The sequence below is a fragment of the Salvia hispanica genome, chromosome 1 (assembly GCF_023119035.1).
Source record: "Salvia hispanica cultivar TCC Black 2014 chromosome 1, UniMelb_Shisp_WGS_1.0, whole genome shotgun sequence".
Taxonomy (NCBI): domain Eukaryota; kingdom Viridiplantae; phylum Streptophyta; class Magnoliopsida; order Lamiales; family Lamiaceae; genus Salvia; species Salvia hispanica.
The window spans coordinates 19,850,768-19,878,572 of record NC_062965.1 but is presented as its reverse complement, the minus strand read 5'-3'; the positions used below and the strand labels follow the sequence as shown (position 1 = coordinate 19,878,572).

General features: G+C 39.0%; 7 protein-coding genes across 10 annotated transcripts; 3 read left to right on the top strand and 4 right to left on the bottom strand.

The window, feature by feature from the left end:
* Nucleotides 1-464: 464 nt before the first annotated feature.
* On the top strand, nucleotides 465-2,104 carry LOC125218415 (2-alkenal reductase (NADP(+)-dependent)). Its single transcript, XM_048120115.1, has 5 exons — nucleotides 465-823; nucleotides 931-1,108; nucleotides 1,191-1,357; nucleotides 1,440-1,522; nucleotides 1,585-2,104. Exons 1-5 carry the CDS (start codon nucleotides 584-586, stop codon nucleotides 1,967-1,969), a joined length of 1,053 nt encoding a protein of 350 aa, XP_047976072.1. The 5' UTR covers nucleotides 465-583; the 3' UTR covers nucleotides 1,970-2,104.
* An 81-nt stretch (nucleotides 2,105-2,185) lies between these two features.
* Nucleotides 2,186-7,765, bottom strand: LOC125218029 (leucine-rich repeat receptor protein kinase HPCA1). Of its 2 annotated transcripts, XM_048119656.1 has the most exons (19): nucleotides 7,404-7,765; nucleotides 7,213-7,333; nucleotides 7,067-7,138; nucleotides 6,777-6,851; nucleotides 6,621-6,692; nucleotides 6,350-6,511; nucleotides 6,190-6,264; nucleotides 5,748-5,819; nucleotides 5,589-5,660; nucleotides 5,427-5,495; nucleotides 5,283-5,357; nucleotides 5,116-5,187; nucleotides 4,895-5,029; nucleotides 4,140-4,609; nucleotides 3,912-4,064; nucleotides 3,680-3,819; nucleotides 3,372-3,591; nucleotides 2,931-3,166; nucleotides 2,186-2,865 (listed from the first exon to the last, which is right to left on the bottom strand). In XM_048119656.1, exons 1-19 carry the CDS (start codon nucleotides 7,477-7,479, stop codon nucleotides 2,389-2,391), a joined length of 2,844 nt encoding a protein of 947 aa, XP_047975613.1. In that variant the 5' UTR covers nucleotides 7,480-7,765; the 3' UTR covers nucleotides 2,186-2,388. The 2 variants fall into 2 exon arrangements, with proteins under 2 accessions (XP_047975613.1, XP_047975680.1); XM_048119723.1 differs by lacking the exon at nucleotides 7,404-7,765 and having other exon boundaries at nucleotides 7,067-7,146; nucleotides 7,213-7,328.
* A 2,605-nt stretch (nucleotides 7,766-10,370) lies between these two features.
* On the top strand, nucleotides 10,371-14,053 carry LOC125218174 (V-type proton ATPase subunit H-like). The gene is made up of 11 exons (XM_048119832.1): nucleotides 10,371-10,522; nucleotides 10,739-10,864; nucleotides 11,238-11,340; nucleotides 11,451-11,523; nucleotides 11,766-11,831; nucleotides 11,912-12,008; nucleotides 12,222-12,383; nucleotides 12,556-12,681; nucleotides 12,889-13,014; nucleotides 13,305-13,484; nucleotides 13,594-14,053. The coding sequence occupies exons 1-11, from the start codon at nucleotides 10,487-10,489 to the stop codon at nucleotides 13,840-13,842; spliced, it is 1,344 nt and encodes a 447-aa protein (XP_047975789.1). The 5' UTR covers nucleotides 10,371-10,486; the 3' UTR covers nucleotides 13,843-14,053.
* Nucleotides 14,054-14,241: 188 nt separating this feature from the next.
* On the bottom strand, nucleotides 14,242-16,084 carry LOC125218508 (probable protein phosphatase 2C 38). The gene is made up of 5 exons (XM_048120221.1): nucleotides 16,040-16,084; nucleotides 15,474-15,747; nucleotides 14,908-15,251; nucleotides 14,642-14,821; nucleotides 14,242-14,563 (listed from the first exon to the last, which is right to left on the bottom strand). The coding sequence occupies exons 2-5, from the start codon at nucleotides 15,736-15,738 to the stop codon at nucleotides 14,354-14,356; spliced, it is 999 nt and encodes a 332-aa protein (XP_047976178.1). The 5' UTR covers nucleotides 15,739-15,747; nucleotides 16,040-16,084; the 3' UTR covers nucleotides 14,242-14,353.
* A 444-nt stretch (nucleotides 16,085-16,528) lies between these two features.
* LOC125214524 lies at nucleotides 16,529-19,002 on the bottom strand. The gene is made up of 7 exons (XM_048115588.1): nucleotides 18,875-19,002; nucleotides 18,338-18,407; nucleotides 18,038-18,197; nucleotides 17,869-17,950; nucleotides 17,292-17,508; nucleotides 17,101-17,165; nucleotides 16,529-16,969 (listed from the first exon to the last, which is right to left on the bottom strand). The coding sequence occupies exons 1-7, from the start codon at nucleotides 18,980-18,982 to the stop codon at nucleotides 16,715-16,717; spliced, it is 957 nt and encodes a 318-aa protein (XP_047971545.1). The 5' UTR covers nucleotides 18,983-19,002; the 3' UTR covers nucleotides 16,529-16,714.
* Nucleotides 19,003-19,264: 262 nt separating this feature from the next.
* On the top strand, nucleotides 19,265-26,591 carry LOC125185591 (sister chromatid cohesion 1 protein 4-like). 3 transcript variants are annotated; one of them, XM_048082258.1, is made up of 16 exons: nucleotides 19,265-19,962; nucleotides 20,686-20,947; nucleotides 21,130-21,227; nucleotides 21,348-21,391; nucleotides 21,645-21,691; nucleotides 21,956-22,043; nucleotides 22,140-22,680; nucleotides 22,879-22,944; nucleotides 23,043-23,483; nucleotides 23,554-23,695; nucleotides 23,879-24,015; nucleotides 24,164-25,119; nucleotides 25,304-25,337; nucleotides 25,461-25,572; nucleotides 25,752-25,881; nucleotides 26,209-26,591. In XM_048082258.1, the coding sequence occupies exons 1-16, from the start codon at nucleotides 19,839-19,841 to the stop codon at nucleotides 26,305-26,307; spliced, it is 3,321 nt and encodes a 1,106-aa protein (XP_047938215.1). In that variant the 5' UTR covers nucleotides 19,265-19,838; the 3' UTR covers nucleotides 26,308-26,591. The 3 variants fall into 3 exon arrangements, with proteins under 3 accessions (XP_047938215.1, XP_047938140.1, XP_047938240.1); XM_048082183.1 differs by having other exon boundaries at nucleotides 22,140-22,944; XM_048082283.1 differs by lacking the exon at nucleotides 19,265-19,962 and having other exon boundaries at nucleotides 20,806-20,947; nucleotides 21,130-21,231; nucleotides 22,140-22,944.
* Nucleotides 26,592-26,826: 235 nt separating this feature from the next.
* LOC125185881 lies at nucleotides 26,827-27,577 on the bottom strand. Its single transcript, XM_048082291.1, has one exon. The coding sequence runs from the start codon at nucleotides 27,504-27,506 to the stop codon at nucleotides 26,964-26,966; it is 543 nt and encodes a 180-aa protein (XP_047938248.1). The 5' UTR covers nucleotides 27,507-27,577; the 3' UTR covers nucleotides 26,827-26,963.
* Nucleotides 27,578-27,805: the final 228 nt, after the last annotated feature.

Sequence of the window (27,805 nt, the reverse complement as noted above, 5' to 3'; positions counted from 1 at the left end):
TTTCTTGATTTATATGTTTTATCACTCCATACGATAATTGATTTGATCACACGTTTTTCAGTTTACTACTCATGAGTCATGATATATGCAATTTACGACACCAGATCGATTATACTATCAAATATTCAATTATGCCAGTTTGTCTCGATTAAATTAAAAATAAAATTGGCGATGAAAAATCCATAAAGTATAAAAAATAAAAATGTCATGAATCTGGTACAACAATTTTGAAGGACCGAAAAAATTGATTAAACTGGAAAGTGTGTAAAGACAAAAATCATCTTCGATAACCATAATGGGAATGGTTAAAATATTGGTTAATGTTGCAAAGCATCGGATATTTTATTGTAAAAAATGAAAGTTGAAGAAGACCGTTACTTTGGTAGGTAAAATGAATGGCTGTAAACATAGAGAGCAGAGAAAATAAATTATATTGATTGCACTTCACAGCTACATACCAATTACCAACTAACTACTCTTTATTATTCACACTTGCATTGAACATTTGTTGACAACAAAATCAAGAATCACACACACTGAAATCCTTGTCAAGAACATAGCTGAGCAAGAAAAGGTAGCAGAAATGGATGAAAATCTGCGGGAAACAGTGGGAAACAAGCAGATTTTGTTTAAGGGATATATAGAAGGAGCTCCAAAGGAATCAGACATGGAGTTAAAATTGGGTAACGAGATCAAGCTAGAAGCTCCAAAAGGGAGTGGTGCATTCTTGGTCAAGAATCTTTATCTCTCTTGTGATCCCTATATGCGTGGCCGAATGCGAGATTTTCATGGATCCTATATCCCTCCTTTCGTCCCGGGTTCGGTAAGACTCTCGACTCCACTTAAAGTTTTGATTTTGTCCCATGATGTATGTGAAATCTTGGTTTTGTGTGTTTTTGTAGAAGTTTATATTGAACTTTCTATGTGAAGGTGGTTGAAGGATTTGGAGTGTCAAAAGTGATTGACTCTGATAACCCGAACTTCAAGCCGGGAGACATAGTTTCGTGTTTCACCGGATGGGAGGAGTACACCTTGCTTCGCAACACGGAGCAGTTGAGGAAAGTTCAACCAGACGACATACCTCTTTCGTATCACATAGGCCTCCTAGGTCTGTACAAAACCCCCCCATTGTGTCATCACTTTTTCGTGTTTGTGCACGGCTGTGAGTGTGTGGTCTGTTCGTAGTGCAGGCATGCCGGGTTTCACGGCTTATGCTGGATTCTACGAGGTTTGTGCCCCAAAGAGGGGCGAGCGAGTGTTTGTGTCCGCTGCCTCAGGAGCTGTCGGGCAGCTCGTTGGCCAGCTCGCTAAGTTGCACGGATGCTACGTTGTTGGAAGTGCTGGGAGTAACCAGAAAGTATGCTGCTTTGGCATAATTCAAGCTTCTTTCTCCTACTTTATGCATAATATTAAGTGATGTTATGTGCAATACATATTAGGTTGATCTTCTCAAGAACAAGCTTGGATTTGATGAAGCTTTCAACTATAAACAAGAACCAGATCTTGATGCAGCTCTCAAAAAGTATGTGTGTGTGTGTGTGTGTGTTTGGCCTAGTTAAGGTTGTAACTTAATCTGCACACCAGATATTTCCCGGAAGGCATCGACATATACTTTGAGAACGTCGGGGGAGCCATGCTCGATGCGGTGCTGGTGAACATGAGGGTTCACGGGAGAATAGCAGTCTGCGGGATGGTGTCCCAGGCAGGGATTGGGGCGTCTGATCAACAAGGGATTCGAAACCTCTTCAGCCTCGTCTCAAAACGCGTAATAATGCAGGGATTTCTGCAGTCCGATTACTTACATTTGTTTCCGAGGTTTGTCGAACAAGTTGGGAATCTGTACAAAGAGGGGAAGATAACATACTTGGAAGATATGAATCATGGATTGGAGAGTGCCCCTGCTGCCTTTGCTGCCCTCTTTACCGGTAAAAATGTCGGTAAGCAAGTTGTCTGTGTAGCTCGGACATAAGGACCTCGTTCGTGTTCATTTCTTGTTTTCTAATACCTCAAATTGTTCGTGTTCCTCGTCCTGGTTCTCGTTAACTGTATCAATAAACTTACATAGTAGTATTACATAAAAATCAATGCTTGATCTATTCTTTTATTGGTCTCTTTGAAGCTAAGCACAAAAAAGAAGAAGAATTCAAGCTTCAATTTTTATGTGAAATAGCATGCACAGAACCACTAAATCGAAACTCAGAACATATCTATATATTAAAACATAACTTTGTACAATTCCCCTTCACACAATGGGAAACAATATATATATGTCATATTCTAATCTACAAAACTCCCCAAAGAATTGAGAAATCTTTAAATTACATAAACAGCAAAAGTCTATCTCAATCAAACATATGAATCAAATTCATCCAACACTTTAGTTTCCTATCACTTAGGCTCAACTTTGGCTTGAATTGTGTAACCACTGTAATCAAAAGCATCAACATAAGGGTGCCTACGTGCACCTTTCACACTCCCAAATTCTGTTGCGGATGAAGAAGCTGATGTTGAGTTTGTGTTGATCCCATCACTCTGCAGTATCAACTCCAAGGCCTTGACCACCTCGGTCATCGCTGGCCGGTCCGAGGCTGACTCCTCGACGCACTGCACTGCCAGTTCCACGAACCTAGGGAACCCAAGGAGGGGCGGTGTTGTGTTTCTCAGGGCAGGATCCATCATGTCCCTTAGTCCATAGTGTGTCTCATCACTCTTATCTATGGCTACTCTCACCTCTCTCACAATGTACTTTCCCTTCTCAATAGGCTGCCTTGCGGTGATGAGTTCTAGCATCACTACTCCAAAGCTGTAGACGTCGCTCTTCTCTGTCAGCTGTTGTGTCATGTAGTATTCAGGATCGAGGTACCCCTGCAAAAACCAGTTTTTTTATGAGAGTAGTAATATGATAGAATTGTATTCACTCCCCTACTTACCAGAGTGCCTTTCACTTGAGTCGAAACGTGCCCTTTCGAGCTGTCTGAGACGAGTTTAGACAGGCCGAAATCCGCAACCTTGGCTGTGAGATTGTCATCCAGCAAGATGTTGGTAGACTTGACATCCCTGTGGATTATGGGTGGGTTGGCTAGATCATGCAGGTAAGCTAGCCCTCTAGCTGATCCGAGAGCGACCCGTACGCGTCTCTTCCAGTCAAGGTACACTCCACTCCTACCTGCGCATCACACAGACACACATTAACCTTAATCTCAGTATTGTCTGAACCTATACCAAGACACACATAAAGTATGAGGTATCTGTACTGAATATATAGTCTCCGCACCATATGAACACAACAATTACATTAATACACCTTGGCATTATCGTCCTCATTTTATGAAGATTCTTATTTGAACCTTTCCCTATTTAGTATATTGTACCTGATAAACTTTCCCTGAGTGTTCCTTTTGACATGAACTCATACACTAGCATTTGGTGCCCTTGTTCAAAGCAGAATCCCACAAGACCTAGCAGGTTCTTGTGATGGACTCTCGAAAGCAGCTCTATCTCAGTTTTGAATTCGAGCCCGCCTTGGTTAGAGCCATTTTGAGCCTTTTTAATGGCCACAACCTGCCCAGTGGAAAGAACTCCTCTATAGACCTGGATAGAAACTTAGACATGTTCAATTTACTAAGAAACAGGGTTTTCCAAGAGCACACATATACAATAATTGGCTTTCGCCAAGGACCTTTCCGTAGCCTCCTGAGCCAATCTGGTTACTATCAGAGAAGTTGCCAGTGCATTTCTTGAGCTCTTCATATGAGAACCATCTTGCCCCTTTTAGCTGCGGCGCGCCTCCACTGTCTTTCCCGCTTGAGGCCCAAGAAGCTGGAGGGGAAGAAATTAAGAAAGTGAGAACATAACTGAACTAGAGAATATGCATATGCTTATAATGCATAGACTATGCATAAGAAAAGTACCAAATGGTTTGCTCAATGATATAGCTTGCTCTGCACGGCGTTTCTGTCTGAGAGCGTACACGCCTAACCCTGCTAGTATCAGCACCAGAAAGGAGCACCCGGTTGTCACACCAACAACCATGCCTCTGCTGATGTGAGATCTCTCGTGTTCGTCTGAGGGTCATGACAAACATAGTTTTAGGCTTACGCTTAAATTGAAATGAAATTTTAAAAAAATGGCTTCCCTACCTCCAAAAACATAAGGTGCGGCAATGAAATAGTATGGCCCAAATTCTTTAGGCGGCTTGTACGTCTGATTTGTGAGTGAGAATCCGATCTTCTGAACTTGTGATCTGTTGAAGTACTTTGCATCAGAGGGGAAGAGCCCGAGCTGCACCTGCAGGTAGTCATCAACATTGAAGAATGCATTCTGTAGAGAAACCGAGCCTGGGTTTAGGCCTAGTTTGACCCAGAGGCTCATCTCCAAAGTGTGGAACAAGCTTGCATTGGCCAGATCTCTGAAGAAGGGTGCTCGGAAGTAGAGTGTCCCTTCATAGGGGTAAGCACAGTCGCAGCTCTGTGGGTTGAGCTTTTGATCAGAGGTGCATATCTGGCTCCCACAGTTGGCGAGGCTTGTGGAGTAAGGCTTCGCAGACTGCTGAATCTGGCAGTAGACTGTGTTTTCTAACGAGGCCGCGCACACAGGGTTTCCGATCAACCTGCAGGAAGCAGTGTTTTTTAAATCTACGTGGTTATAAAAAGTGTGAAGAATGAAAATTGTCTTACATGGATGGGCTATAGTGAAAATTACACATGAACAAACACCTAACATCCATGAATCTGTAGATGAACAAATCGATAACACATGAACAACTGCATTCAACTGGCAAGGTGGTTCGTGTGTAATATTGATTTGTTAGTCTTGTGGTTCATGGATTTTAGGTGTTTGTTAATATAGTCTGATTCACAAAACAAATCTATTCTCATTCGATGCATTCTCTTACAGTAATGTGCTTTTGTATTCGGAGCCGATTGTCACCGATGATATGTCGTTGTTCTCCAAATCGATGAGCTGAAGCTGCTGGCTGACGTTGCCACTCATGTCTAGCTTGGCTCCAAATGCATTGTTCCTCAACTTCCTGTAAAGAAATTTGCAGAATATATGTTCATTAAATGGTAAATTCAAGCAGAATTGTGTCGAGTTTGTGTTAGATTTGAGACTCACACTTGCTGTATCTGAGGTAAACTGAAAACTTCTTGTGGAACAGATCCTTCCAGAGGTCCATATTCAATCATCCTGAGCAGCAAAACACGGTCACAACTCAAAACCTCACACCTTAAGGCGAAAGACCGATCTTTTAAGAATTTATTTTCATTTATTCAAGAACTCACAAAGTTGTAAGAGAAGGCAAACTAGAGAACCAGTCAGGTGCTGCTGTTTTCTTAAAGGAGTTGTTGCTCATGTCCCTGCCAAACAAGGAGAGACAAAACTCAGATTTGCAGCCTCTAGAGAGAGGGAGAGGGCAGGTGTCTTACACATAGTTGAGTGTGTCCATCCCAGTTAGATTAGGGAGAGCTCCTGACAACATGTTATGTGCTAAATTCCTGCAATGAAACTCAAGCTAGTGAGACCAAACCACCACTCACTCTCAGAATAATGCTTCTATCTCTAAATGAAATGAGAAGGAAAACACCCACAACTCTATCATGTTTGTGAGGTTGTTGAGGTTCGGTGGCACGCTCCCTTTCAAGAAATTCCGATCAAGACGACTGGAGGACACAAAAAAGGTGATGAGAGAGATAGGCACATAGACATTTTATTGCAGCAGAAGATGAAACTTGTGTTCGAATACTCACAGAACCTCGAGTGTTTCCACTAATCCTATTGTGGATGGAATGCTCCCATCCAGTTGATTCCCATCAAACAGTCTGACAGTAATTCGCCATCATCAGATGAGAAAAAAAATCCAAAAAACAAAGGATAATTTTTCCTAAATACACAAACTTTCACCATATTCTATTTTTGTTCTAATTTTTCACACTCCTGTCAATTGATTTCAAATTAATGCAAAGGTGGGTGCATGAAATGTCTAAAGGGCTTGAACAACTGGTAAAATAAAAAATGTAACTGGGTGTGTACGCCACTTTAGTTGGTCAATATGACATTAACTTGCCACTTCAGCTAGCCATGATAGTATTCACTCACCAGATATCGACAACCATGTAAAAAACACCAATAAAAAATTGGGTGACAATTACCCAAAATAACATTAAACGATTCACTCGTTTTTTCACTTACACATGGATCAAAGACATATCAGAGTTGAACAATTGGCTGGGAATCTCTCCTGAGAGCTGGTTCTTGTTGAAATGGCTGCACAAACACAACATCAGAGAAGAGTTTAACATGAACATGAACAGATGAGCTACATTCATGGAAAAAAACTAGTGAAACTCACAAGTGCTTCGCCTTTTTAAGCTGGTCAAGGCCCGGACCATAGGCCGAAGAAACTGGGATCTCGCCTCTCAGCTGGTTTTCAGCTAGATCCAGCCAATACAGCTTAGACAGATTGCCTAGGGAAGGCGGTATCTCACCGGTTAAGTTGTTTGAGTTCAGGGCTCTATCATTTGAAAAGGTCGAGGTAATAATTAGACTATCCTTATCACAATCCATCACAGGAGGAAAAACTGAAGTCTGAAAAAAGGTAAAAGTAAAAGAAAGAGTTCTACAGAAACGTTAGGTCAGACAGGTGTCCTAGTTCACTTGGAATGCTGTTGGAGAAGCTGCATCCGGCCAGAATCCTGCACCACATTCGTCACTGTAGCTGAGACACACAACCGAGACAAACATAAAAAGGAAGTTGTGAGGATTTCATGAGATCATACAATATAGTTAGCTTCTGCAGGTCCCCCAAACGAGGAGAGATCGAGCCTCTGAGGCCGGGGTTGAACGATAGATCCCTGCAACCAAAAGATATGAAAGCTCATTTAGTGAAGTTCAGTAACTAAATGAGAAGTAGCATGTGAGTATATTACATCTTGCAAAAAATATAAACTTTGGCTGCCATTTATATATTGACTAAGCAAAATAGCTATCTTTCACTTGATTACCGTTATTTGAAAACTAAAAGCAAATTTAAGCCTACACAAATCTTGAAATGTAGAGAAGAACTCACAGAGAAATGAGATCGGTTAGGCCACCAATGTCGCCGCTCATAGTGCCAGTCAGCCCCATCGTGGATAAGCCTCTGCACAGCTGAAAAATGTTAGTCCAACAAAAATATGATAGTATTACAGAGATACTTTGGCTAGGAAAGCTTACAGTGAGGTGACCCTGGAGTTGTTACACGCAACTCCTTCCCAAGAAGCGCAAGGATCGTCGGATCTTCCCCAGCTCCGCGGCGTCCCGCCCCACTGATCTTTCAGCGATCGAAGCACCGCAGCTGCATTTTTACCAAACACGCATTTCATCAAACATGTTGCCTTCATCCTTGATAAAAATGAAAACTTTACCATCTTGAGGGTTGGTGAGGGAATGAGCGACGCATATGGAGAGGGCGAGGAGCAGGAAGAGGAGCAGCCGGCGCATGGCTGGGGCGATTTGTGAAATTGGGGGGATATGTTACATGGTGTGATTGAAGGCGTCGTCTTAAAACGAGGCTGTGAATGATGGGTATGTGTATGATCGCAGTAATCATTGCTTAGAACCGAATCCAACCACTGCCACTCTTGTCTTGCTAGTAATGCTTCTGCACAGAGAGAGAGGGGGGGGTGGAGTAAAGTGAAAACAAATGGGGAAAGAAATGTGACAGAGCATGAGTGGTTTAGCTGGTTTTGATGATTAAGCTTGTCGTAGAAGACAATCCATTTAAACTAATTCTGTCTCTAGTTTAGGTTATTTGGCCATGCCCATAATTGGCCTTAATTGAATCTAAATACACGAACTTTTTATTTCACGAACATAAATATTTACGACGGCGATATCTACCGAATTTGTTATTATAAGCAAATATCAAATGTCGAGTGTTAATTCAAAACTAGTATCACTCATGTGTGATGCATGACCCATTCTCTTTTATTCAAACTTATTTTATACTGTAAAATGAGTTTATAAATTCATAAAAAGATGATTGTATGAAATATGAAATCATAAATATATAAAATAAAAAAAATTATTAAAAAATATAAAATCAAACAAAGAAAAAAAATATATATAGCGAATGAGAAACAATATTATTATTTCAAGTTCTAAATTCATATAACCAAATAAGTTTATAAACTATAAATTGCACACAAATCACATATCATTTAAATCTCATTTATCATTTAAATCTCATTTAAATCTCTTTTAGATCTATGCTACAAAAGATCAATCACGAGCACATGTTAATAAAAATAATGTATAAATATATATTCGAAGATAGCAAATAGATCAAAATCATCAACAAAAATACAGCAACATTGCATGGAATTTACAACCAATATGTATGCATTTAGCCGCCGGAAAAAAAAAAAAAAAAAAAAAAAAAAAAAAAAAAAAAAAACTCGGTTGCATACCCTTATAGTATTCCCGCATCGCCTACTTCCCGTGTAGCTGCTACCACCCATTCCACGTCCAGGAAAGACAAATAATTAAGAGCTGCCACCAACCTAATATTCATATAGGGCGCTACATGAAAAAAATTATACATTTGACACTTCACAACAGTACACGAAGAAAAGAAAAAAAAAATCACATAATTAAGCTCGACACTTCAAAACATAAATCACTTCCACCATAAAGACCTGCAAAGAAAACAACATAAGCAACATGAAGAAGAATTTGAAAATGTCGTGTTTATTTAAATAGTATAAAAACAATGTGCTTACGGTTCACGTCCGTCAAACTTTTGCAAAAATATTCTAAGATTGTAACTCAAAAATAAATTAATATTGTGTTTTAATTGTGGCATATGTTGCACCTTCCTAAAGTATCTATTGGAGTCGTGATGATAGTTAGTGGCACAATATAGCGTTATTTCTTACTTAAACAAAAAAACATCACTAACTATAGTACTATACCACTAGTCCCGGGAAGGATCACTTATAACTTTTCCTAATACATATCCTAATCCACCCCTCACATACATGGTAATGGACCCCACCATCATATTTTATGTATGTGAGGGGTGAATTAGGAGATGTTGTAGGAAAAATTGTAGGTGATCTTCATCGCACTAATCCACTAACTTTAATTCATTTAATATCTATTTTAAATGGCTATTTCCCTAAATACCCCTAAAATTCCTCTTATTTTCCTAAACACCCCGAACACTCTCTTTTTATATATTATATAGATGTTCATCTCATCGAACTGAACAGAGTTATGTTTTTTCATTGTTCGAATCAAAATAACGAACTTTTAGTTTGACGAGTTCGGGGAGATTGATATTTTAGTATATGAGCTAACGTTTAGTGGAGTACTTGGTTAATGTGATGAGTTTTGTCAAATTTTTGAGCAATTGTTATGCCTAAGTTCATTATTATAAGCTAGTACGAATATTGACTTATAGTAGTATATATCAAAATGTTATCTCACCAAATTTAAGTTGTGTGTTAATATCTCATACCAATATGAAATTGAAAAGTTGAGTAAAGAAAAAAGAAAGATAGTGATAAATTTTGTTGGCCACCTCCACCTCCACCTCCACCTCCACCAATATGGAATTCATGAATCATGATTGAATTGTTTAGCACACCACAATCATCACATAAATTTTGTTTTTTCCTTTTAGTATTTGAAGCTATTATTCTAAGACGCTTAAGACAAAAATACAATTCTATTTCTAACTAAAAGAATTTGTAGAGTCGAACACAGCGAAGAAAGTCGTTCATCGGTAGAGATAGTGAGACGATCTTACTTGCGATGAATGATGGATAAAGAATGAAAGTGATTACAAATTTCAATTTCAAAGGTTCAACCGAGGTTATGCACCTTTTTTTTTTTAGAAAACCTTGAACAACAATTTCAGTGGAATTTTTAAAAATCGAATTATATACCAATGATAAAAAATAGTACTATTTCCTTCGTTCTATAGTAGATGTCACACTTGGGGATTGACACGGGATTTTAGGAGGTGTTGTTTTGTGTGTAAAGTGGAAGGAGAAAAAAATAATATATTTATATTAATGTGAGAGGGAAATTTATCTAAAAAAGGAAATATAATCCTTGTAGAACAAACTAAAGGGAAAGTGTGACATCTATTATAGGACAACTGAAAGTATTTTGGTAACAAGTACAGCAATTGCATTTATCTGCAATGTGAATACTACTAAACCTTATGAAAGCCCAAATCATACAAGCCCATATGGATTATAATTGTAAATGGGCCAACAATATCCATGAAAAGCCAAGACCAAACAGGTAGGCCCATAATATAACGCAACCCGATTTGATCGAATTTTAATTTCATTTCTATTTTATTTTTTCTCCGACCGTGATCTGTATATTTTTGGTTTCTGCTGATCACGCTCTATCTCTCTATCTCCACTCTTCTCTCTCCAGATTTCGATCTCTGCAAATAATTGACCTCAATTCGCAGTCTTCATCCTCCGCAATGCCGACGGATCAAGGCGACCTCACCACCGAGCAGGTACGCAACTTTGCTGCCACATAAAATTGATGAGAAGCTATAGTTTTATAGATTTTGTTTCATACGTTGCGTTTTGTTTTGATCTAATGAGTAAATTGTCGTTTTAGAGGCGATTGATTGATTGATTGATTGATTTAATTGGTGGGGGTTTTGGGATTGGGGATGTGAGATAGTTGATTCTGAGCTCTGATTTTTTTTGTTTGTTTCGTTGTGAAGGTTTTGAGGAGGGATATTCCATGGGAGACTTACATGACTACTAAGCTGATATCAGGGACTGGACTTCAGCTGCTGCGGCGTTACGATAAGAAACCTGAGAGTTACAAGGCTCAGTTGCTTGATGATGTAAATGTCCCAATCTTATAGCTTCATTTTGAATTTGTTAGAGTAGTTTGAGCTATTTCACTGAACAAATTTAGGTGTTACTTATTGTTAGTTTGTCATTGGTGATGTAATCTTAAGTTTAAAATCTTGTGCACCTTAGCTAGGTTTCTAGATTTACTCACTCAGTCATTTTTCTCGAATGGTGCTTGTTATTCTGCTTTCAATCATTTACTGTTAAAGAATTTACAAGTTGCATTTACTGTCAGTTGATGTTTAGTTTCAGTGCTTGGTATCATGTTTGATGTGTTAGTGCATTTAGATGCCTTAATATAGTTGTAAAGCCTTTTGAGTGTTGGATTCTGTTTAAGGATTTGATAGTGGTCACTTGTTTCAGGATGGTCCAGCTTACATCCGTGTTTTCGTTAGCATTTTGCGTGACATATCCAAGGAAGAAACTTTAGAGTATATTTTGGCTCTGTTTGATGAAATGCTTTCGGGTAAGTGACAAAAATGCAGATGCTATCTGCCTAAAGCTTACCCCACCTGCCTAAGATTTACCATTATAAATAGCTGATTCTTCTTTTTATGTTGTTATTTTGAATGGCAGCTAACCCCAAAAGAGCAAGGTTATTTCATGATAAATCTCTGTCTGAGGAGAACACCTATGAACCTTTCCTAAGGTAATGGCATGTAGTTGCTATTTTTTTACATTTTATAATTGTTGTTGCTATTCGTGAAGGCTTCTCAGAGAGTATCATCTGATGTTGAAACTTAAGTAGATTATGTTCCAATATCGTATACCTGAAGCAGTTCTCTGACTACTGTTAATATTATAATTCAACAATGGCATGTTCCGTGATGTAGTTCTTCCATCTCTGTAGAATTAACGCCATCTAAATATGGATATTCTTTCTTTTGCAAGATTGCTCTGGAAAGGCAGTTGGTTTACTCAGGAAAAAAGCTGTAAGATACTGTCTCTGATAGTAAGGTGTGAAAAACTCCCCTTGCTTGGAATATGGCTGGGTTGTTTTTCTTGCATATAATGTTCCTACCTTTCTTTGATTCCAGTGGCAGGTCAAAATCTCAGGGGGAGTCCATATCACAGAAAGACGTCACTGCTGTTGATGATGTTTTGAAGGGACTGGTGGAGTGGTTGTGTGCACAGGTTAGTATTTCCATGCCTATGTCAATTGGATTCTTCTAGGATAACTATAATACTAACGAAACATTTTTTTTCTTTGAATTTTAATATGGAAGTGCATGTAGAGTGTAGTTGTCAGGAATAAACTGCCAATTTTTATTGCAATCAAGGACGCATGGAATCATTCTCACTATGTATTTTAGCAGCATTTGTACTTATACTTGTCTATTTGTTCAGTTGAAGAAGCCATCTCATTCTAGCCGTGGCATCCCCACAGCTATTAACTGCCTTGCAACTTTGCTGAAAGAACCTCTAGTGCGGTCTTCATTTGTTCAAGCAGATGGAGTGAAGTTTCTCATTCCTCTAATTATTCCAGCTTCCAGTCAACAATCTATCCAGGTAATCCAAATTCAAGATAACAGTGGGAAACTATTTACTTTGTGAATCCGAATGAAATCAGTTTTGAATCTCAACGTATATGCTGTAATATATGAAATTGACTTTTATCTTGTAATTGTAGTATATAATTATTCGTCAGTCTATCTTGATAACTTTGACTTTTTTAAAACAGCTCCTATATGAAACCTGCCTTTGCGTATGGCTCCTCTCGTTCTATGAGCCTGCAGTTGAGTGCTTGGCCACTTCTAGGTGCTTGCCACGGTTAATTGATGTTGTTAAAGGGACCACCAAGGAAAAAGTAAGTCCCTTCTTTATATGATAAGATAATCTCGCTTTACTTTAACATGCCATCCACTTTCTACTGTTGTTATATCAATGCTTGATTACACCCTTAATCTTGACATTAGTTTTTGCATCTGCAGTTTACATATTTTTGTGCTTCATCTATAGTAACTTCCCAACCCTTGACGTCCTTCTGAGAATTTGTTTCTATCAACTTATGTAGGTTGTAAGGGTAGTCATCCTAACCCTTAAGAATTTAATAAACAAAGGAACATTTGCTGCTGAGATGGTGGACCTGGAAGTTCCACATCTGCTCCAGAATCTAAAAGCTCAAGCATGGAGTGACGAGGTTAGAGGTTATTCTTACAAAATCGTCAAGTATATGACTTGTGTGTTATGAATGATGATGTCATGATGAGATTGCAATAGCATAGTTGCATATCCTTGTGATAATGTTGGCTTCATTTGAAACTTATCTAGCATCCATTGATTATGTGCTTTGTTGTAAGGTCATAAGGGGGGGCTTCACCCAGTTACTAGCACATTCACTCCAATTCTCCTCTCTGGTTGAATGAGTTGCCCCAATCTCATCATGGTTCCATATATCAGTGCTCAAGTCGTCATTCTCTTTATTTTCAGGATCTACTGGAGGCCATGAATCAGCTGGAAGAAGGATTGAGAATTAACATCAAGAGGCTAAGCTCTTATGAGAAATATTATCAGGAAGTTATCCTCGGACGTCTTGATTGGGCTCCTATGCATAAAGATCCTATTTTCTGGAAGGAGAACATTACACACTTTGAAGAACATGATTTCAAGGTTATTCAATTTTAATTGCTTAGTGCCTGGGCTGGACTTGTGTGTGGCGATAAGCTTTTTCCAGAAGATACACTGTCTGCTTAACTGACAGTTTGATTCGTTGCTGCAGGTACTTAGGATCCTGTTGACAATTTTGGACACATCATCTGATCCTAGAACACTCGCTGTTGCTTGCTACGATCTGTCTCAGTTCATTCAGTACCATCCTGCTGGGCGTATTATTGTGACAGACCTGAAAGCAAAGGATCGTGTGATGAAGCTGATGAACCACCAAAGCACAGAGGTCACCAAAAATGCCCTACTCTGCATCCAAAGGTTATTCCTTGGTGCCAAATATGCAAGCTTTTTGCAGGCTTGAATATTGTTCATAGTTGTTTCCGTGTCGGGCTTATATATATTTATGAGAACTTTTGAACAAGAGATGGCTTAAGCTGTGTGTGTCATTTATTTATTTTTGGTGCTGCTGTACTTGTCCTGCCCTGTTCATTGGGTTTTGGTAGCTATAAATATGTGAGCAATGTATTGTATAATCTCACACACCCTCCAATAAAGTTGACTGTATTTGTCAAGTTACTGTTGGTTTGTTATCACCATGTGATCCTTTTGATAGTAACATATGATATGATGGCTGAATTTACATAGTTCTTTTGATTTATTCTACAGATAAGATGAAATGTTGAAGGTAGTTTTGTATCAGTAGGTTGATTATGGATTAGAAAACAATTTAATACGTTGTTATAGATATGAAATGTCAAAATGAAAAATATTGAGCACCATATTATTTCAAGAACAATAAACATGAGTACTATAATTGAGTTTCCTCCCAAAACCATACAATCCAAAAACACAGAACAAGAATCAGTTGAGGTTTACTGCTGTTCAAAAGATATGAAGGAGCAATGGCAGCATATGCCGCCTCTGAACAATTCGTGATCTAGGAAGAGAACTACAACCGAAATGTCTTCATAGATAGATCTCCTCTCTTTAATGTTGAGTTTCATCAGCTCCTTATATGTCAACCTGTGATCATTCCATGCTCCTTTCTCCAATGCTTTTTTTATCAGTTTCGTTGCGATTCCCTGCGGGAAATGGATGAACTTGTTGGTGTATAGCATACGATTATAAACGAAGTCAAGGGTGGGGTGTAGAAATCTTACATTTCGTGGTGAATTTTTCACCATATCAACTGCTTCTTCATTGCTAAGGTGTTTCCATAGCCAAGGAGAAGCAAATATAATGAATTCATCCTCAGGGACAAGTTCATATTCGACAATGTTCGGTGCATACAACATGTTCGACTTGTTATCCAGGTAAGGATTACCGATTGATCTTGTAGTCTGAGTTGAACAAGATATATATATGATATGTATGTCTAGAGAAAATCAGTAGCTAAATTTGATGATTTTGAGCTTAAACTTCTCACCGGAATGAAGATACTGTGATCGCGCGGATGCAGCGTTTCTATCTCCTCCTGGTGAGTTGGCATGTATTGGTCAGTCGGTAACGGGATGGCTTGGACGTGTCGTATGTGCCTAACCCATTGCTCTAGGACCAATGGAATGTATCGTTTGGGCCTAACCAGTCGCCCCAAGACCGCCCTAGACTTTCCGGCATTTGCAACATATAGCCGTCCTTTGACTATGACGCCCACCAAACAGCCTGACTTGGCTTTCGATTCATTCTTAACCAACTGAAGATACTGTTGATCTAATTCCAAAAATGATGAATCTAGAGCCTTACACATATCTCCTAAATCCGACGCAAATCCTGCATCACGTGAGTAACATTACAATCAACATAGATTGTGTATTATTGAATCTCTAGTACAGAGTAATGCTAGAATCCTGCTCAAGTAGATTAAAACTACTTGTTCCTTTTATAAAGAGCAAAAAAAGAGGAAATCATTTCCTAATCTTTGAACTATTCCCTATCCACTTGAACTACAAGAGTAACATAATAGAGATGCTAAAACAAGAACAACAAACCTACTTTTCACAATTTCAAAGAGATGGTTTTTTATAAACTCAGAAGCATTGGGACCACCATGACCGTCGTAGATTCCGACGAATGTACCATAATGGCCTAATGGATACAAGCTCATTGGCCCTGACTCAAGGTGGCAAGAGACGAGATCGGATTTAATAGCCGCCATAGAGAACTCCCCCCATTGATGTGACCCGAGCTCGATTTCCGAATACTCAATATTGTTCACAGACGGCTTGAACCAGCTGGGCAACATACTCTCCAACCACATCACAATATGCTGAATGTAGTTTGCAAAGAAAAAAAAACATAATACTTGAGTTTCCTCCCAAAACCATCACAATCCAAAATAAACAGAACAAGAAGCAGTTAGAGGAATTTGTACAAGATCGTGGGGAAAAGTTTTCAACTATCTTTATTCATCTAAACCACATACAAAATATGCAAATTCCATCCAAGAAAAACTTCCAAAACTATCACAATCCAAAATAAAACACAAGAATCAGTTGCTTCAATTAAACAATATAATCGCAATGCATGCAGTTCAAGATTAAAATCGAAAAACGCAGTACCTGACTACCTGGAATCAGTAGAGGTTGGGAAAGAGTATGCGCCTTCTTTTATTCTTCTTATTATATTTGCTAAACCTAAAATAAATTATTTATATTTTATGAATCTTGTTTTTTTTCCTTAAAAAACAATCAATTTTATAAAATACCGTAATATTTAAAGAAAATCCACATTAATTAAATTATAATCCACCTAACCAATCGCAACATAATATGTAAAGCAAAATACTAGTATACAACTTTTATTTTTTCGCAAAATTACGAGATGTTTAAGAAGAGAGCATGAATTAAAGACGTTGGTTTAATAAAACTTTATTTAAACGGAGTAGTAATATGTATATTGAGATTATTTTCACTATGTCCCTTCTTAATATGTAAATACTAAATTTCTTCTTTGCACCCAAAAAACAGTTATTTTCCTCTTTTTGAAAATTCTCTCTCACACACACATACTAGAAAATTACTAATTTTCACATTGAAAAATTAATCATATGTAAAAAAAATGAATTAATCTTATTTTGCGTGATAAATGAGGAACCGTGAATATGAAACAATGTAATAACATATAACATCGGATTTGGAACTTCTATAAATCTCAACGTCAAATGTGAGCAACTGCAATAACATCCAAATTTTGTTGGCCAAGATCAGCTGGTTGAAGCTCAGATGAGAGCGATGCTACCATGTAAACGAGGGAAGCACGTAACTCGGATAAGCCTCGTACTTAACAGCAAGAGAGCGAACAGATGATTCAGAAGCAACCTCTCCAAACGCAGTAAGTCCGAGTTCAGTTGCATGGATGCCGCCAGTGGTGAGAGCTGAAGATATGCCGGCAATATTTGCGCCTTTTATGTCGTGGTGGAGAGAGTCGCCAACAGCAATGCTATCAGAAGCTTCCACACCAGCCATTGCCATGGCTGATTTATATATGATCTATTTACAAGTAAAGATTAGTAAATGTTTAGAGTTTGTGGTTAAGACATCGCAATCACAATTTTCACATTTGGTTGCAAAACCGCAGCCGATTAGAGAATGCTTTCAATGGTAATACAAAAGAGAATCACCTCGCCCGGCTTGCCCATCCACTTCACTTCGCCACCAAGCTTCTCATACGTGGTTGCCAATGTTCCTGATGGAGTAAAAACAACTAACATCAATTCCATTCACATGAAGGAGGGAGTCTTTCAAATGACAGAAATATTTAAACCGTCAGCAACTTCAGACAAGAAACGAGTGCATAGATATTAGTCTCTACCAGGCATCACTCTCAAAGCTCTAGCCTCAACTGTGACAAAATCCGGATTGGCAACAACCATAGGAATCTTTTTAGCAGCACATTTCTCCAACACTTTGTTGAGTTCTTCTATACTCATTGGAAGTGCGTCTCCCGATGGAAGCCCCAAAGCTTCAGTACCATGAGCCAAAACGAACTGAGCTTCTTCAACATTTTCTACTACTTGGAGCCCTAAGCCCTGAAGCAAGGAATTGTTCCAAAATCATACTAACAAAAAAGAGAATTTAGGAAATTTGCAAGAGAAACTCAAACACAAACTAATTTTGTATGAAAAAGCATGCTTAATCATGAACTTTCATAGAGTAATCAACCAGAGCAACATCTAGCACCACATAGATTTTCCTCATTTTTATGTAGCAACATATAGCTTTTAATATCACACATTCTAATTTCTCTTAGGCATCCATTTTACCCATTCTAAAATTAAAATAAAAGAATCTCCAATGTTTTGTAGTTAGCATCTACAGACTGACCAATGGATATTGAGAAAAGAAAATTACTTTTTGAGATAACGCAAGTCAGGAAAACTCAAGCATACCTCAAGGGATATAGCTCCTCTGTCACTCCAGGTCATGTGAATGCAGGAGTTCCCTAGTGCAGCAAACCAAGGATCGTCTCGTCTAATCATAATTCATATGTCAAAACCAGAGGAATCCCAGAAGAATTTTTTAGTCTCGAATAAGATAGCAGGCAACAGAATATTGAACCTCAGAAGGTACTGGTGTGTTAACTCCCCGCTGGTAATGGCTCCCAGAAAGTGCGAGGGGTTGAATCCAAGGCTACTTAATTTTTCCATGGTTGTTGATGCACGCCTAGAAGAATTGCTAATGATTACCATCTTAGTTCCACAAGCTGCCAACTTTTCTACTATTCCAACACACAAGTGCAGACACAACAAAAATCACAGATAGTTAGTCGATACTAACACTGAAGGTATACAAGTGAGATTAGTTATTGACAAAAAATCAACCTTACCAAATTGGCAAAGCTAACTATCAAGAACATACATGTAGTAATGGCACCGGGGTATGGCTGCTTCCCGTCGTGTAGAACTCCAAACTGATCCAAGAACCACGCCTGACCCCACACGATCGTAAATATGTTGATAACAATAACTAGCACGAACACGACTGACTGCTAACTTCTACATTTTTCAATTGATGTATTTACCAAAACGCACAAAAAATTCAACCCTAACTGGGATATTAATAGGAGGTGATGCAAATGCATATTCACAATTCTACTTCACTTAACATTCAACACGGATCAAACCATCAACTGAGTGTAATCAATCTGTAGTTTTTGATTTAAAACCTAATCTAATCAACTAATCACAAGCTAAAAAACCACGAATTTCTTCATCAAATGAATAATCCGCTCTCATCAATTGACGCATTCGATACAGTTACTAAATCAAATAAATTACTGAATGCCACTACAACACATTGAGCCGAACTGATGAAATACAGAAATCGAAAAATGTTAACATCAAATTGCTGACAATTTGTAATTTTCCAATTAAGAAAAACGAAGCATTATGTAACCTTGAAGCGACGACTTTCAGCTAGCTGCTGAAATCCATTGATGGTCTGAAATGGCTTCAATTCGCTGGGATTCGGCATTGGAATCGACGAACAGCATCTTCCCATCATCTTGGACACCACTGCGTGTGTTTGAACGTGAACTAGTGTGTGTATTTATGTACAAATAATGTGCATCCAATTGTATAATTCGCAAAACCTAAGGACCAAACTGTAATTAATTAATAAATTAAGTTCTCTAGCTTGGATGCGCCAAAAGTCCAAATTTCAATCAGAACCGTCGTTTTTCCCCAACGGATAATCGTGGCCGTCCATTTGCGGCTTTGCAATTGACTTTTCCTCAGTTCTAAACCGAAGGCGCTTTTCCTTAAAAAGAAATAAAACAACGAAAAATCAAAAGAGTGCTTGCAAAATTTCACGCTCTCGAGAAAACAAGATTCAATCTCTGTTTCACCAACCCAAGTGCGAGATTCCCTCTTTCTCTCTCTCACTCGAAGCCCCATTTTGCATATACATGCAGATAATTTCCACTCATAGGTCAATCTGTGGTTGAAAAAGCTGTTCTTGGACTCTGCTCTGACTTCGATCTTTGCTGGAATTGAAGCTCAAATTGGATGTGTTACCGTGTTTTTTCAACTTCTTAAGTTGATAATTTATGTGGGTTTGAGGGAGAAAGTTGATTTTATTCGGTGTTTTTGGGGGAGTTTATTAGTATTAGTTAGGTGTGGCTGTTTATGCAGAATTTAGGGTTTTACGTTTTTGTAGGTTCATTGAGAATGGGGAATGGACGAGGATTGTGCGTGGTTTTACATGTGAGCCCTGATTGAAGTTGAAAGTTGGGATTTTTTTGGTAAGTTTGGATTGCATCGGATTCTAGGGCTTAATTTGTTGATTTGGGAGATTGGGATTAGGTAAGAATAGTTTGAAGTAATTGTGTTGGGGGGTTGAAAGAGGGAAATTTAGGAAAATGTTTTATTCACAATTTATATTGGCGAAAAAGGGGCCTTTGGGAACCATTTGGATAGCAGCTCATTTGGAAAGGAAGCTCCGCAAGAATCAAGTTGCTGATACTGATATCGGGGTATCAGTAGGTAAAGATTTGTTCTTTTTTCTGTTAAATACTGTATATCTCAAACTTTCATGCTCAATTTCTCGATTCGCCTGTTGTCTTGTCTGGATTGAGAGAATCTGTTTTTTTAAACTCTTACAAGACTTGAAATAAAGAAGGATAATTAATGTGAGTCTGTCCAGTTTTGGAAAGGCGAGTCACGTTGCATGGATTGCGTTTAGTTTTCTACGCCGTTCTAGGTTGTGGTTGGCATTGGTTAACTTTGTTAAAATGAAAAATAGAAGATAATCTTTGGAATCAAATGGAAATCATGCGTAGAGGAGGTTTATTCTTTAGAACTGCCGGAGCACCTCAAAAGGTTCCAAGGTGTTATGTGGTTTATGCTTATGAATTGAAGTTGATATTTTAATGCTGTTATAAATTTTTGGGTGCGGAATGATGGTGAAGAGGAAGATATAAGAATTTATGGTAAATATGCTACCTTGGTAGTATCTGTTAGTCTGTTCGACCAGATAGGTGACGTGGTATCCATTTAACTCCTAAATTTGTGCTTGGTTTATGTTTGATGTTATGATCAATGAAGATGGTGCCAAACATTAAAATTTCTAAGTACGACCTACGTCATTAACTGATGGTGTCACCATTTTCTACTTTATGTCTGATAATATCTGTAAAGAAGTATCTAGTGAAACTCCCCCACTTCCACCTTACCCCTTATTTGATACAAGCTGTTTATCTTGCACAGACTCTATTCTTTCCCCGGATGTGCCCATTGCACTTCGTTTGTCCAGCCATCTTCTACTTGGCGTGGTGAGGATATATTCTCGGAAGGTGAACTACCTATTTGATGATTGCAGTGAGGCTTTACTCAATGTTAAGCAAGCTTTTCGTTCTGCTGCGGTGGATCTACCACCAGAACAGTCTAAGGCCCCTTATCATACCATCACCTTGCCCGAAACGTTCGACCTTGATGATTTTGAGCTGCCAGATAATGAAATCTTCCATGGGTGAGTCTGAAAACATTTCATGTCTACTTATGAGCTATAGCTGACTTGATGGACCTATGAATTAAATGGAGTAGTTTTAATGTTCGTAAATGAGAATTTCGTCGCTTTTATTTTTTACCTTTTGGGGAGAATATGCAATAATTAGTATTCACAGTGATAACATGCCTATTTCTACTTTTCAGTAATTTTGTAGATCATCATATCAGTTCAAGAGAGCAAATAACCCTTCAAGATACTCTTGATGGCGTCACTTACTCCACGTCAAAGTTTGGTCTGGATGGTTGGTACTATTATGGTTCATTCTTGACAAGCAGCAATGCAAGTCAAAGAGATGTTTGAAATTTTTGTCATTTAAAAATGTGTTGCAACTTGTTTCCTAACGTGGCTTGTGTTCTGTCAGAGAGGTTTGGAGATGGTGATGCTTCTGGTTTGGACCTTGACGAGGTACATCTTAATATTGTGCTGCCATCATGTTTGTTTTCTCTTTTTTATGTCACTTTAGATCTTCATTTAACTACTTATAATAAGTTATGCAATTGTTATTATTGTTGCAAGATGTGTCCGTGAAGAACTGTAACATCCGACCCTATCATTATATATCTTAAGCATCTGAAACTAAAATTAATGAACTCATTTGGCAACATCAGCTCAAAAAAAATTAACCCAATTCTTCTGCTCATCAATTCAATGCATACAGGAATTGTTTTTGGACAAGGATGGCACTGCAGGACTTGAAAATGAAAGGTTAAGACTCGTTTTAGCTTTTTTGTGGCATTTCAAAGTGTTTTCTTGGCTTTCCTCAACTTACATTTGTTGTTTAGGATGCCATTGAGCTTGAATAGGAATTTCATAACGAAGTACTATTTGACTCGTGTAATTCCCTAAAGTGGCTTGTATATGCATATGTTTTCCCGTGGGACCCTCAAAAGTCTTTAGAAGGATATAGAAATTTAAAGACAACTGCACACTAGATAATATATGGAGTTCATTTTGGCTTTGTAATTACAGGTGTGATCCACAGGCTTCGGTTGGACCGATGACACCTCTCAAGCAAGATGAGCATCCTGAAATTAGGAATGCTGATTCAGGAACCAAGGTAATTGCTCAGGCCTTCATAAACTAGGTTTTTTTTTTAATGCAGTTCGGAAGTTCCAGGAGCTTTTGTAATGAAGATAATTTGTGTTTGATGCAGGTTGATGATGTTGATGTCTATGATGATCTCATAAATGCACAGGCTCCATCTACCCCTGGGCTGGTGGAAGAGCCTAATTTATCCAATGTCCAAGAGGTTTCGGCCTTTGATGACCATATGGAAGCGGAATGTCGTTTAGGGGAATCTACTGTGATAGAAAATGCAGACAACAATATTAATGAGGATAAACAAGGGGTCAATTGGTTTTCTCACGATAATAAAATTTGTGATGCAGTTCCAGTGGTGCCACCTGAGGACAATGGCCATCAGTCAGGTGGCTTGGGTGTTGATTCTTCGAAGCCACTAAGAGAATCTCTTACTGAAGCTAATATGGAACATAATTTGGTCGAGACTTTAGCAGTTGGTCAGGATAAATCTGTAAACTCTTCTTTGGAGTTGGATGATAAAATCAATGGGGCATCTCAAGCTCCCTGCCAGAATGCAGATGCTGATGGTATGAACTCAATTTGCCCAGTTGACGAGGATGATCACCATCAAGGCCCCTTTACCGGCATTGAGAAAAGTGCTCGTGAAATTTCTGGTGAGGCTAGCAACTACCACCAAGATGAACCTTTTCCACAAAATCGTGAAACTAAGGCCTCTAATGAACTGGGAGATCCGAACTCGTCGAACCTTAATGTTCATGAAAAAGTGGCTTCTTCTGAGACTCCTTTTCTAAGACCATGCAATTCTAACCTGGAACAGCCTGATTTTGTTTCTAAATATGCCTTGTCAGCAGATGCTTCTGTACAATCTGATGTTATCGACTTGGCAACTTCTGAGGCAGAGGAGATGGTAATGATAGGTGTGTCTTTCAGACTTAAACTTGCTGTCTAGTTTGATATGGAAAGTCGTTATATATACCTACAAATCCTTGTTTGATATCGAAAATTGTTTTATCAGGTAAAGGATGCTCTGGAGCTGATAATCCAGAAGAAGTTTTGGAGGAGAAGCACATGCAAGAACATGCACTGCGAGAAGGCACTGATGCAGCTTCCAACGAACCCAATAGTCATGTAACGAATGCCGGTGCACATGATGGTCTGGTGGATAATCTAAATAGTTCTGCAGAAGCCGATCTGCCTGCACCAGAAAAATTGTTATCCGTACCAGAAGACATAAACCAACATAATAACATGTTTACAGAGATGGGCTCCGGTGAGTTTGTCGGGCTTGATGCTAGTGATGCTGGAAGCAAAATCATTTCTGGCAAGAAGCGTAGTTTTACTGAAAGTGCATGGACAGAGCAGAGTCTGAACTCAGTTGAATCTTCAAGACTGGTCCGTTTTAAAAGAACGGTCGAATCTGTGCCCGATGATGATGATTTATTGTCTTCCATTTTAGGTATGATGTTTTGTTTTAGTTTTGTATCTTCCATCAAATGGTTTCTGATTGATGTTATATATCTCCTCAGTGGGAAAATCATCAGTTTTGAAAGTGAAGGCAACACCTCGTCCTTCTGAGGCGGCATCTACTAAACGTACTCACGCTACTCAACGTACTAGTGCTCCCAAAAGAAAAGTATTTATGGACGATACTATGGTATTGCACGGCGAGTAAGTTTCTCTTTTCTACTCTCATTTGATATTCCCTGTGATGCAATTATATATTTAACAGTTCCCGAACTGCATTGTATGATTTGACTTTCTTTTGTTAGGTTATACATATTCCGGCTTTTAGTTTGGCGCCTTTTATTGGCTTGTTCACGTTAATCTGATATTTTCTTTGCTCCTTGATAGCATGATAAGACTGCAGCTGACAAACTCTGAAGACATACGCCGTGTGAGAAAGAAAGCTCCGTGTACGCAGTCCGAGATTTCTTTGATTCAGAAAAAATACTTGGAAGACGATTGTTTTCTTGGACCACTATTTACTGGTGAGTTTTATTGCTGCTTTGCTACCTGCTGCTGTTGATTTGATCAATTGTGAGTTAGAAAAGCTATGATCTATAATCGTGATATTTGATCATTTGCTAGTTACACCAAACCTGTGTCCCATCTAACTAATGTAGTTTTTTTTCTCAGGAATATCGATTGAGTTGGAATCTTTGCACAGTCGCACATGGAATTTGAGCGGCATTCGAGTGTGCAACGATGAGCCAAGTGATTCTTCTCTTGGAAATGTTGCTGATGCAAGGGTACCTTCTAAAGAAGTACCACCCGAAGACAGCAAAGAGAATGATGACTATTCTCTAGCAACTGTAGCTGAACCACATTCGATGTCTCAAGATGCTGAAAATTGTGAGGCAGTGGACATTGGAATGCATAATGCTGCAGAACAAAATAGAGTGACGATAGCCAATGAACATTCGTCACACAGAGATAGTGAGACTCCTCTCCTGACTGATAATGGGGTTAACAAAGTTCATGAGATGAATGTGGAAATCGACACCTGTGACAAGCCCAATAGTGATATGGAGGCTGATGTTTCGAAACACGAGCCTTTGGTAGATGTAAGTGGACGGGAAATGAGTGAGAAAAGCGAACGTGCCTCTGATTTTCCAGCTAGTGTCATTCAATTGAATCCTGCAACTGAGACTTGTGAGGAACTCACTTTTGTGAATGCTGACTTATCAACCGGTCTACTCGATCAAGAGAGGGATGCACCCTCTGTTGAGTTGCACTATGCAATGATGGATGCCGACAACAGACAAGCCATTGAAGATGTATTATTAGCAAGGGATGGTGATGTTAATGCGGGGCTTGAAACTGAACCTCTAGAGAGGGATGATGTTTTCTTAGAGGTTGCCCAAGAAAATGCCACTGTTGAGGCGCAGTCGAATTCTAAACAGGAGTTGGAGTTTGATGAATACAATCAAACACGCAATGCTATATTCGGGGAAAATATTGAATTTTCTTCATTCACAGCAGACCAAGATTTTGCTTTTATGGAGAATATCAGAAGCCCCGAACAACCAGAAGCTCATTATCACGATATGATGGGTGCAGAAAGTTCTGGCTTCAACATGCACAATCAAGAGGTAAGCTGTTTTTTTCTTAGCTTGTAATATGATAGATGTACGAAATCAATTTTTTCTATTTTAGTGGTGTGTATCACGTAGTCAAACATGGATTATCATAATAAGCACATTCTAAATGTATTTGGATTTACAGTTTTCTAACTTTGTTGAATTCTGTTATTAAGTTGGCGTCTGTGTGTTGCAGGAATGGAAGTATTCCGCTGCCGAAAACGACACAGGTTTAATTCTATCCTTATGATTAGATCCATTACCCTTAAAGAGAAATTCTTTAGTGTAAGAATTTTGCATTTGAGCTTTCTTTGCTTCACATTTCTCTCTACTGTTCTTGTTTGACCTTTCAGATTTTCTAAATGTTGATGATGACGAGCTAAATGAAATGGTCGATGATCAAGATATTGCTGATGAGGAAGAAACACGATTCATAGAGAACACCGGGTGGTCTTCACGTACAAGGTATATGCTTTGACGAATTACTGCCAACTGTTTATTGAATGATCAAGCTTGGCAAATTTGCTCGTATTAGGAGGAGACTGGATCAAAAGCTCGAGACTAATATTAGTTGATTAGCTAATAATACTTTTCTCGAGACTTATATTAGTTGTGACAGATGTACTGATATCATTTTACTGCAGGGCCGTTTCCAAGTATCTGCAGACATTGTTCGTTAAAGAGGCGGAGCAAGGAAGGAGATCTCTTAACCTAGAGCACCTCTTAGTTGGTAAATCACGCAAAGAAGCTTCGAGGATGTTTTTTGAAACATTGGTATGTCCTAAAGTCTTTAACTTCAATTTTCTCGTGTGGGAAGTCATTGAGCTAGAACCTAGTATGCATTTATCCCACTTACCTGTACCTAAGATGTTGATGTCGACCAATTTGTCCTGTTTCTCATGCCTTTCGCCATTTCTTTGTGGTGCATGTACAAATTTTGAATCAGAATCAAATGACTAGGATAGTTTTGTACCTTTAAGATTTCTGTAGGTTTCATGTGTTTCTTGTTTTTCCATTGGATTCTTTGAAGTAGTATCCGTCTGGCTATGGTAGTTAATCGTTAACTTTAACGTTACCGTGTCAACATGAAAAATGTTGCAGGTTCTCAAAACTAGAGACTACATCCATGTGGAGCAACAGGTCTCCTTTGATGGGATCGCCTTGAAACCTCGAACAAGGCTGATGAAGAGCAACTTCTGAGCTCGTGTATTCTTCCGAAAGCCGCGCAGAGTCACCACGTGGCGATGTGAACTTTTTCTGTGAAGGCAGTCTGGCAGAGGAGCTCGAGAGGTTTTTTACAGTGACAACTCTTGTTCGTAGCTGAGGAAATCTGAACACTGGTTGTAATTTAACTGCTAAGTAAGAGTTGCTAGATTTCAATTTTAATGGTACAAAATATCTTAGTAGTCCAAATATATGTAAAATAATGCACATCCCTATTTCTAATTTTATGTATATATATTATGGCGGAAGCGTTTTAAATATTATGTTTATCTAAATGGAGTGAGTATTTAATTTTCTTCAACATTTGTTTACAACAGAGTTTTGATGAGGAAAGGGATGAGATTGTAGCCTTGTTGTTGACATCTCTTCAAGGCCTTGGTTGTTGAGACATTGTTGTACATTTCTCCATGGATTGGATCATCAAATGTGTGCAAGATTCGAGAGAGAGAGAAAGAGAAACAGCAGCTATAAATTTTGTTTTTGGTAGTAGCCATATAAAGATAACAATTCTCATTTTTTTCAAATGTAATAGTAAAAGAATACAAATGATGGTGGAATAGAGCATTCCATCACCTTCTTGATGTACAAAATGAATTCAACAAAACAAATCTCCCAAACTTAATTTCCCTCTCTTACACCTCAACAGGCCAAGGCAAGGTCTTCAACTCGTTCTCGTCCCGTACCTTTCCGCTCCTCGTTCCATTTCCATCCTTGTCGAGGTGGGCGTAGTAGTTGAGGAAGAAGGCGAGGGTGAGGACGGCCCACTCGAGGCAGAAGACGAGGGCGCAGAGGCCACCAGCAAGCTTGAGGATGAGCACCCCGTCGTCCTGGCGGACGTAGGAGTCGAGGCGGGCGAGGAAGTCCTCGGGGCGGGTGAAGATGAGGACGGCGATGGAGCCCTGGAAGATGGCCGTCAGGACGGTGGCCACCATGTGGGCCCCGTAGAACTTCCCTCCGCCCACGCGCCGGGTGGCTGCCGCGCACCCGGACACCGCCCCCCCGATCGTCACGATGTGGAGGAGGATGAGGAGGGCGCCCACCAGGGACGGGATCAGGCGGAGGGAGAGGGTCAGGAAGATGCAGCTCGAGGCGGCGCCAAGGAGGATGTAGTTGGTGAGCAGGAACACTTTGTGGGTGCAGCTGCTCTCGCCGTCCATCGACAATCCCATTCCCATTTTTCACTACTACTGTAGGAGGATGTAAGAAAGAGAGATATGTATTTGCAAAAGGATGTTGTTGTAAGAAAGAGAGATGGTTGGAGGGTTAGATATAGCTCAGCCTCAGCTGCAACGGTTCAATTTTTAAAATAATGGGGAGCGGCAACGGATACTTCTCATTTTTATTTTAAGGGATAAATACAAAATAGGAATAAACAAGATTATTAAGTTATATGATTCATTTTTTTATAGTATATTTTATTCGTCTACCATTTTAAAACATGTTTTCATTCGGAACTAACTTAAAAAATTGCTTT

Coding starts and splice junctions, on each gene's coding strand:
- LOC125218415 (XM_048120115.1), top strand. CDS start 584: ATGGATGAAAATCTGCGGGAAACAGTGGGAAACAAGCAGATTTTGTTT. Junction 1,358..1,439: donor GTGCTGGGAGTAACCAGAAA/GTATGCTGCTTT, acceptor AATACATATTAG/GTTGATCTTCTCAAGAACAA. Junction 1,523..1,584: donor CTTGATGCAGCTCTCAAAAA/GTATGTGTGTGT, acceptor TCTGCACACCAG/ATATTTCCCGGAAGGCATCG.
- LOC125218029 (XM_048119656.1), bottom strand. CDS start 7,479: ATGCGCCGGCTGCTCCTCTTCCTGCTCCTCGCCCTCTCCATATGCGTC. Junction 5,820..6,189: donor GATATGTCTTTGATCCATGT/GTAAGTGAAAAA, acceptor AATTACTGTCAG/ACTGTTTGATGGGAATCAAC. Junction 3,167..3,371: donor ACTCAGGGAAAGTTTATCAG/GTACAATATACT, acceptor TGTGATGCGCAG/GTAGGAGTGGAGTGTACCTT.
- LOC125218174 (XM_048119832.1), top strand. CDS start 10,487: ATGCCGACGGATCAAGGCGACCTCACCACCGAGCAG. Junction 10,523..10,738: donor GCGACCTCACCACCGAGCAG/GTACGCAACTTT, acceptor TTCGTTGTGAAG/GTTTTGAGGAGGGATATTCC. Junction 12,682..12,888: donor AAGGGACCACCAAGGAAAAA/GTAAGTCCCTTC, acceptor CAACTTATGTAG/GTTGTAAGGGTAGTCATCCT.
- LOC125218508 (XM_048120221.1), bottom strand. CDS start 15,738: ATGTGGTTGGAGAGTATGTTGCCCAGCTGGTTCAAGCCGTCTGTGAAC. Junction 15,252..15,473: donor TCTCTTTGAAATTGTGAAAA/GTAGGTTTGTTG, acceptor CACGTGATGCAG/GATTTGCGTCGGATTTAGGA. Junction 14,822..14,907: donor ATCACAGTATCTTCATTCCG/GTGAGAAGTTTA, acceptor TGTTCAACTCAG/ACTACAAGATCAATCGGTAA.
- LOC125214524 (XM_048115588.1), bottom strand. CDS start 18,982: ATGATGGGAAGATGCTGTTCGTCGATTCCAATGCCGAATCCCAGCGAA. Junction 17,951..18,037: donor ACACACCAGTACCTTCTGAG/GTTCAATATTCT, acceptor AATTATGATTAG/ACGAGACGATCCTTGGTTTG. Junction 17,166..17,291: donor AGCTTTGAGAGTGATGCCTG/GTAGAGACTAAT, acceptor TTACTCCATCAG/GAACATTGGCAACCACGTAT.
- LOC125185591 (XM_048082183.1), top strand. CDS start 19,839: ATGTTTTATTCACAATTTATATTGGCGAAAAAGGGGCCTTTGGGAACC. Junction 22,945..23,042: donor AGAGGAGATGGTAATGATAG/GTGTGTCTTTCA, acceptor TTGTTTTATCAG/GTAAAGGATGCTCTGGAGCT. Junction 24,016..24,163: donor TCTTGGACCACTATTTACTG/GTGAGTTTTATT, acceptor TTTTTTTCTCAG/GAATATCGATTGAGTTGGAA.
- LOC125185881 (XM_048082291.1), bottom strand. CDS start 27,506: ATGGGAATGGGATTGTCGATGGACGGCGAGAGCAGCTGCACCCACAAA.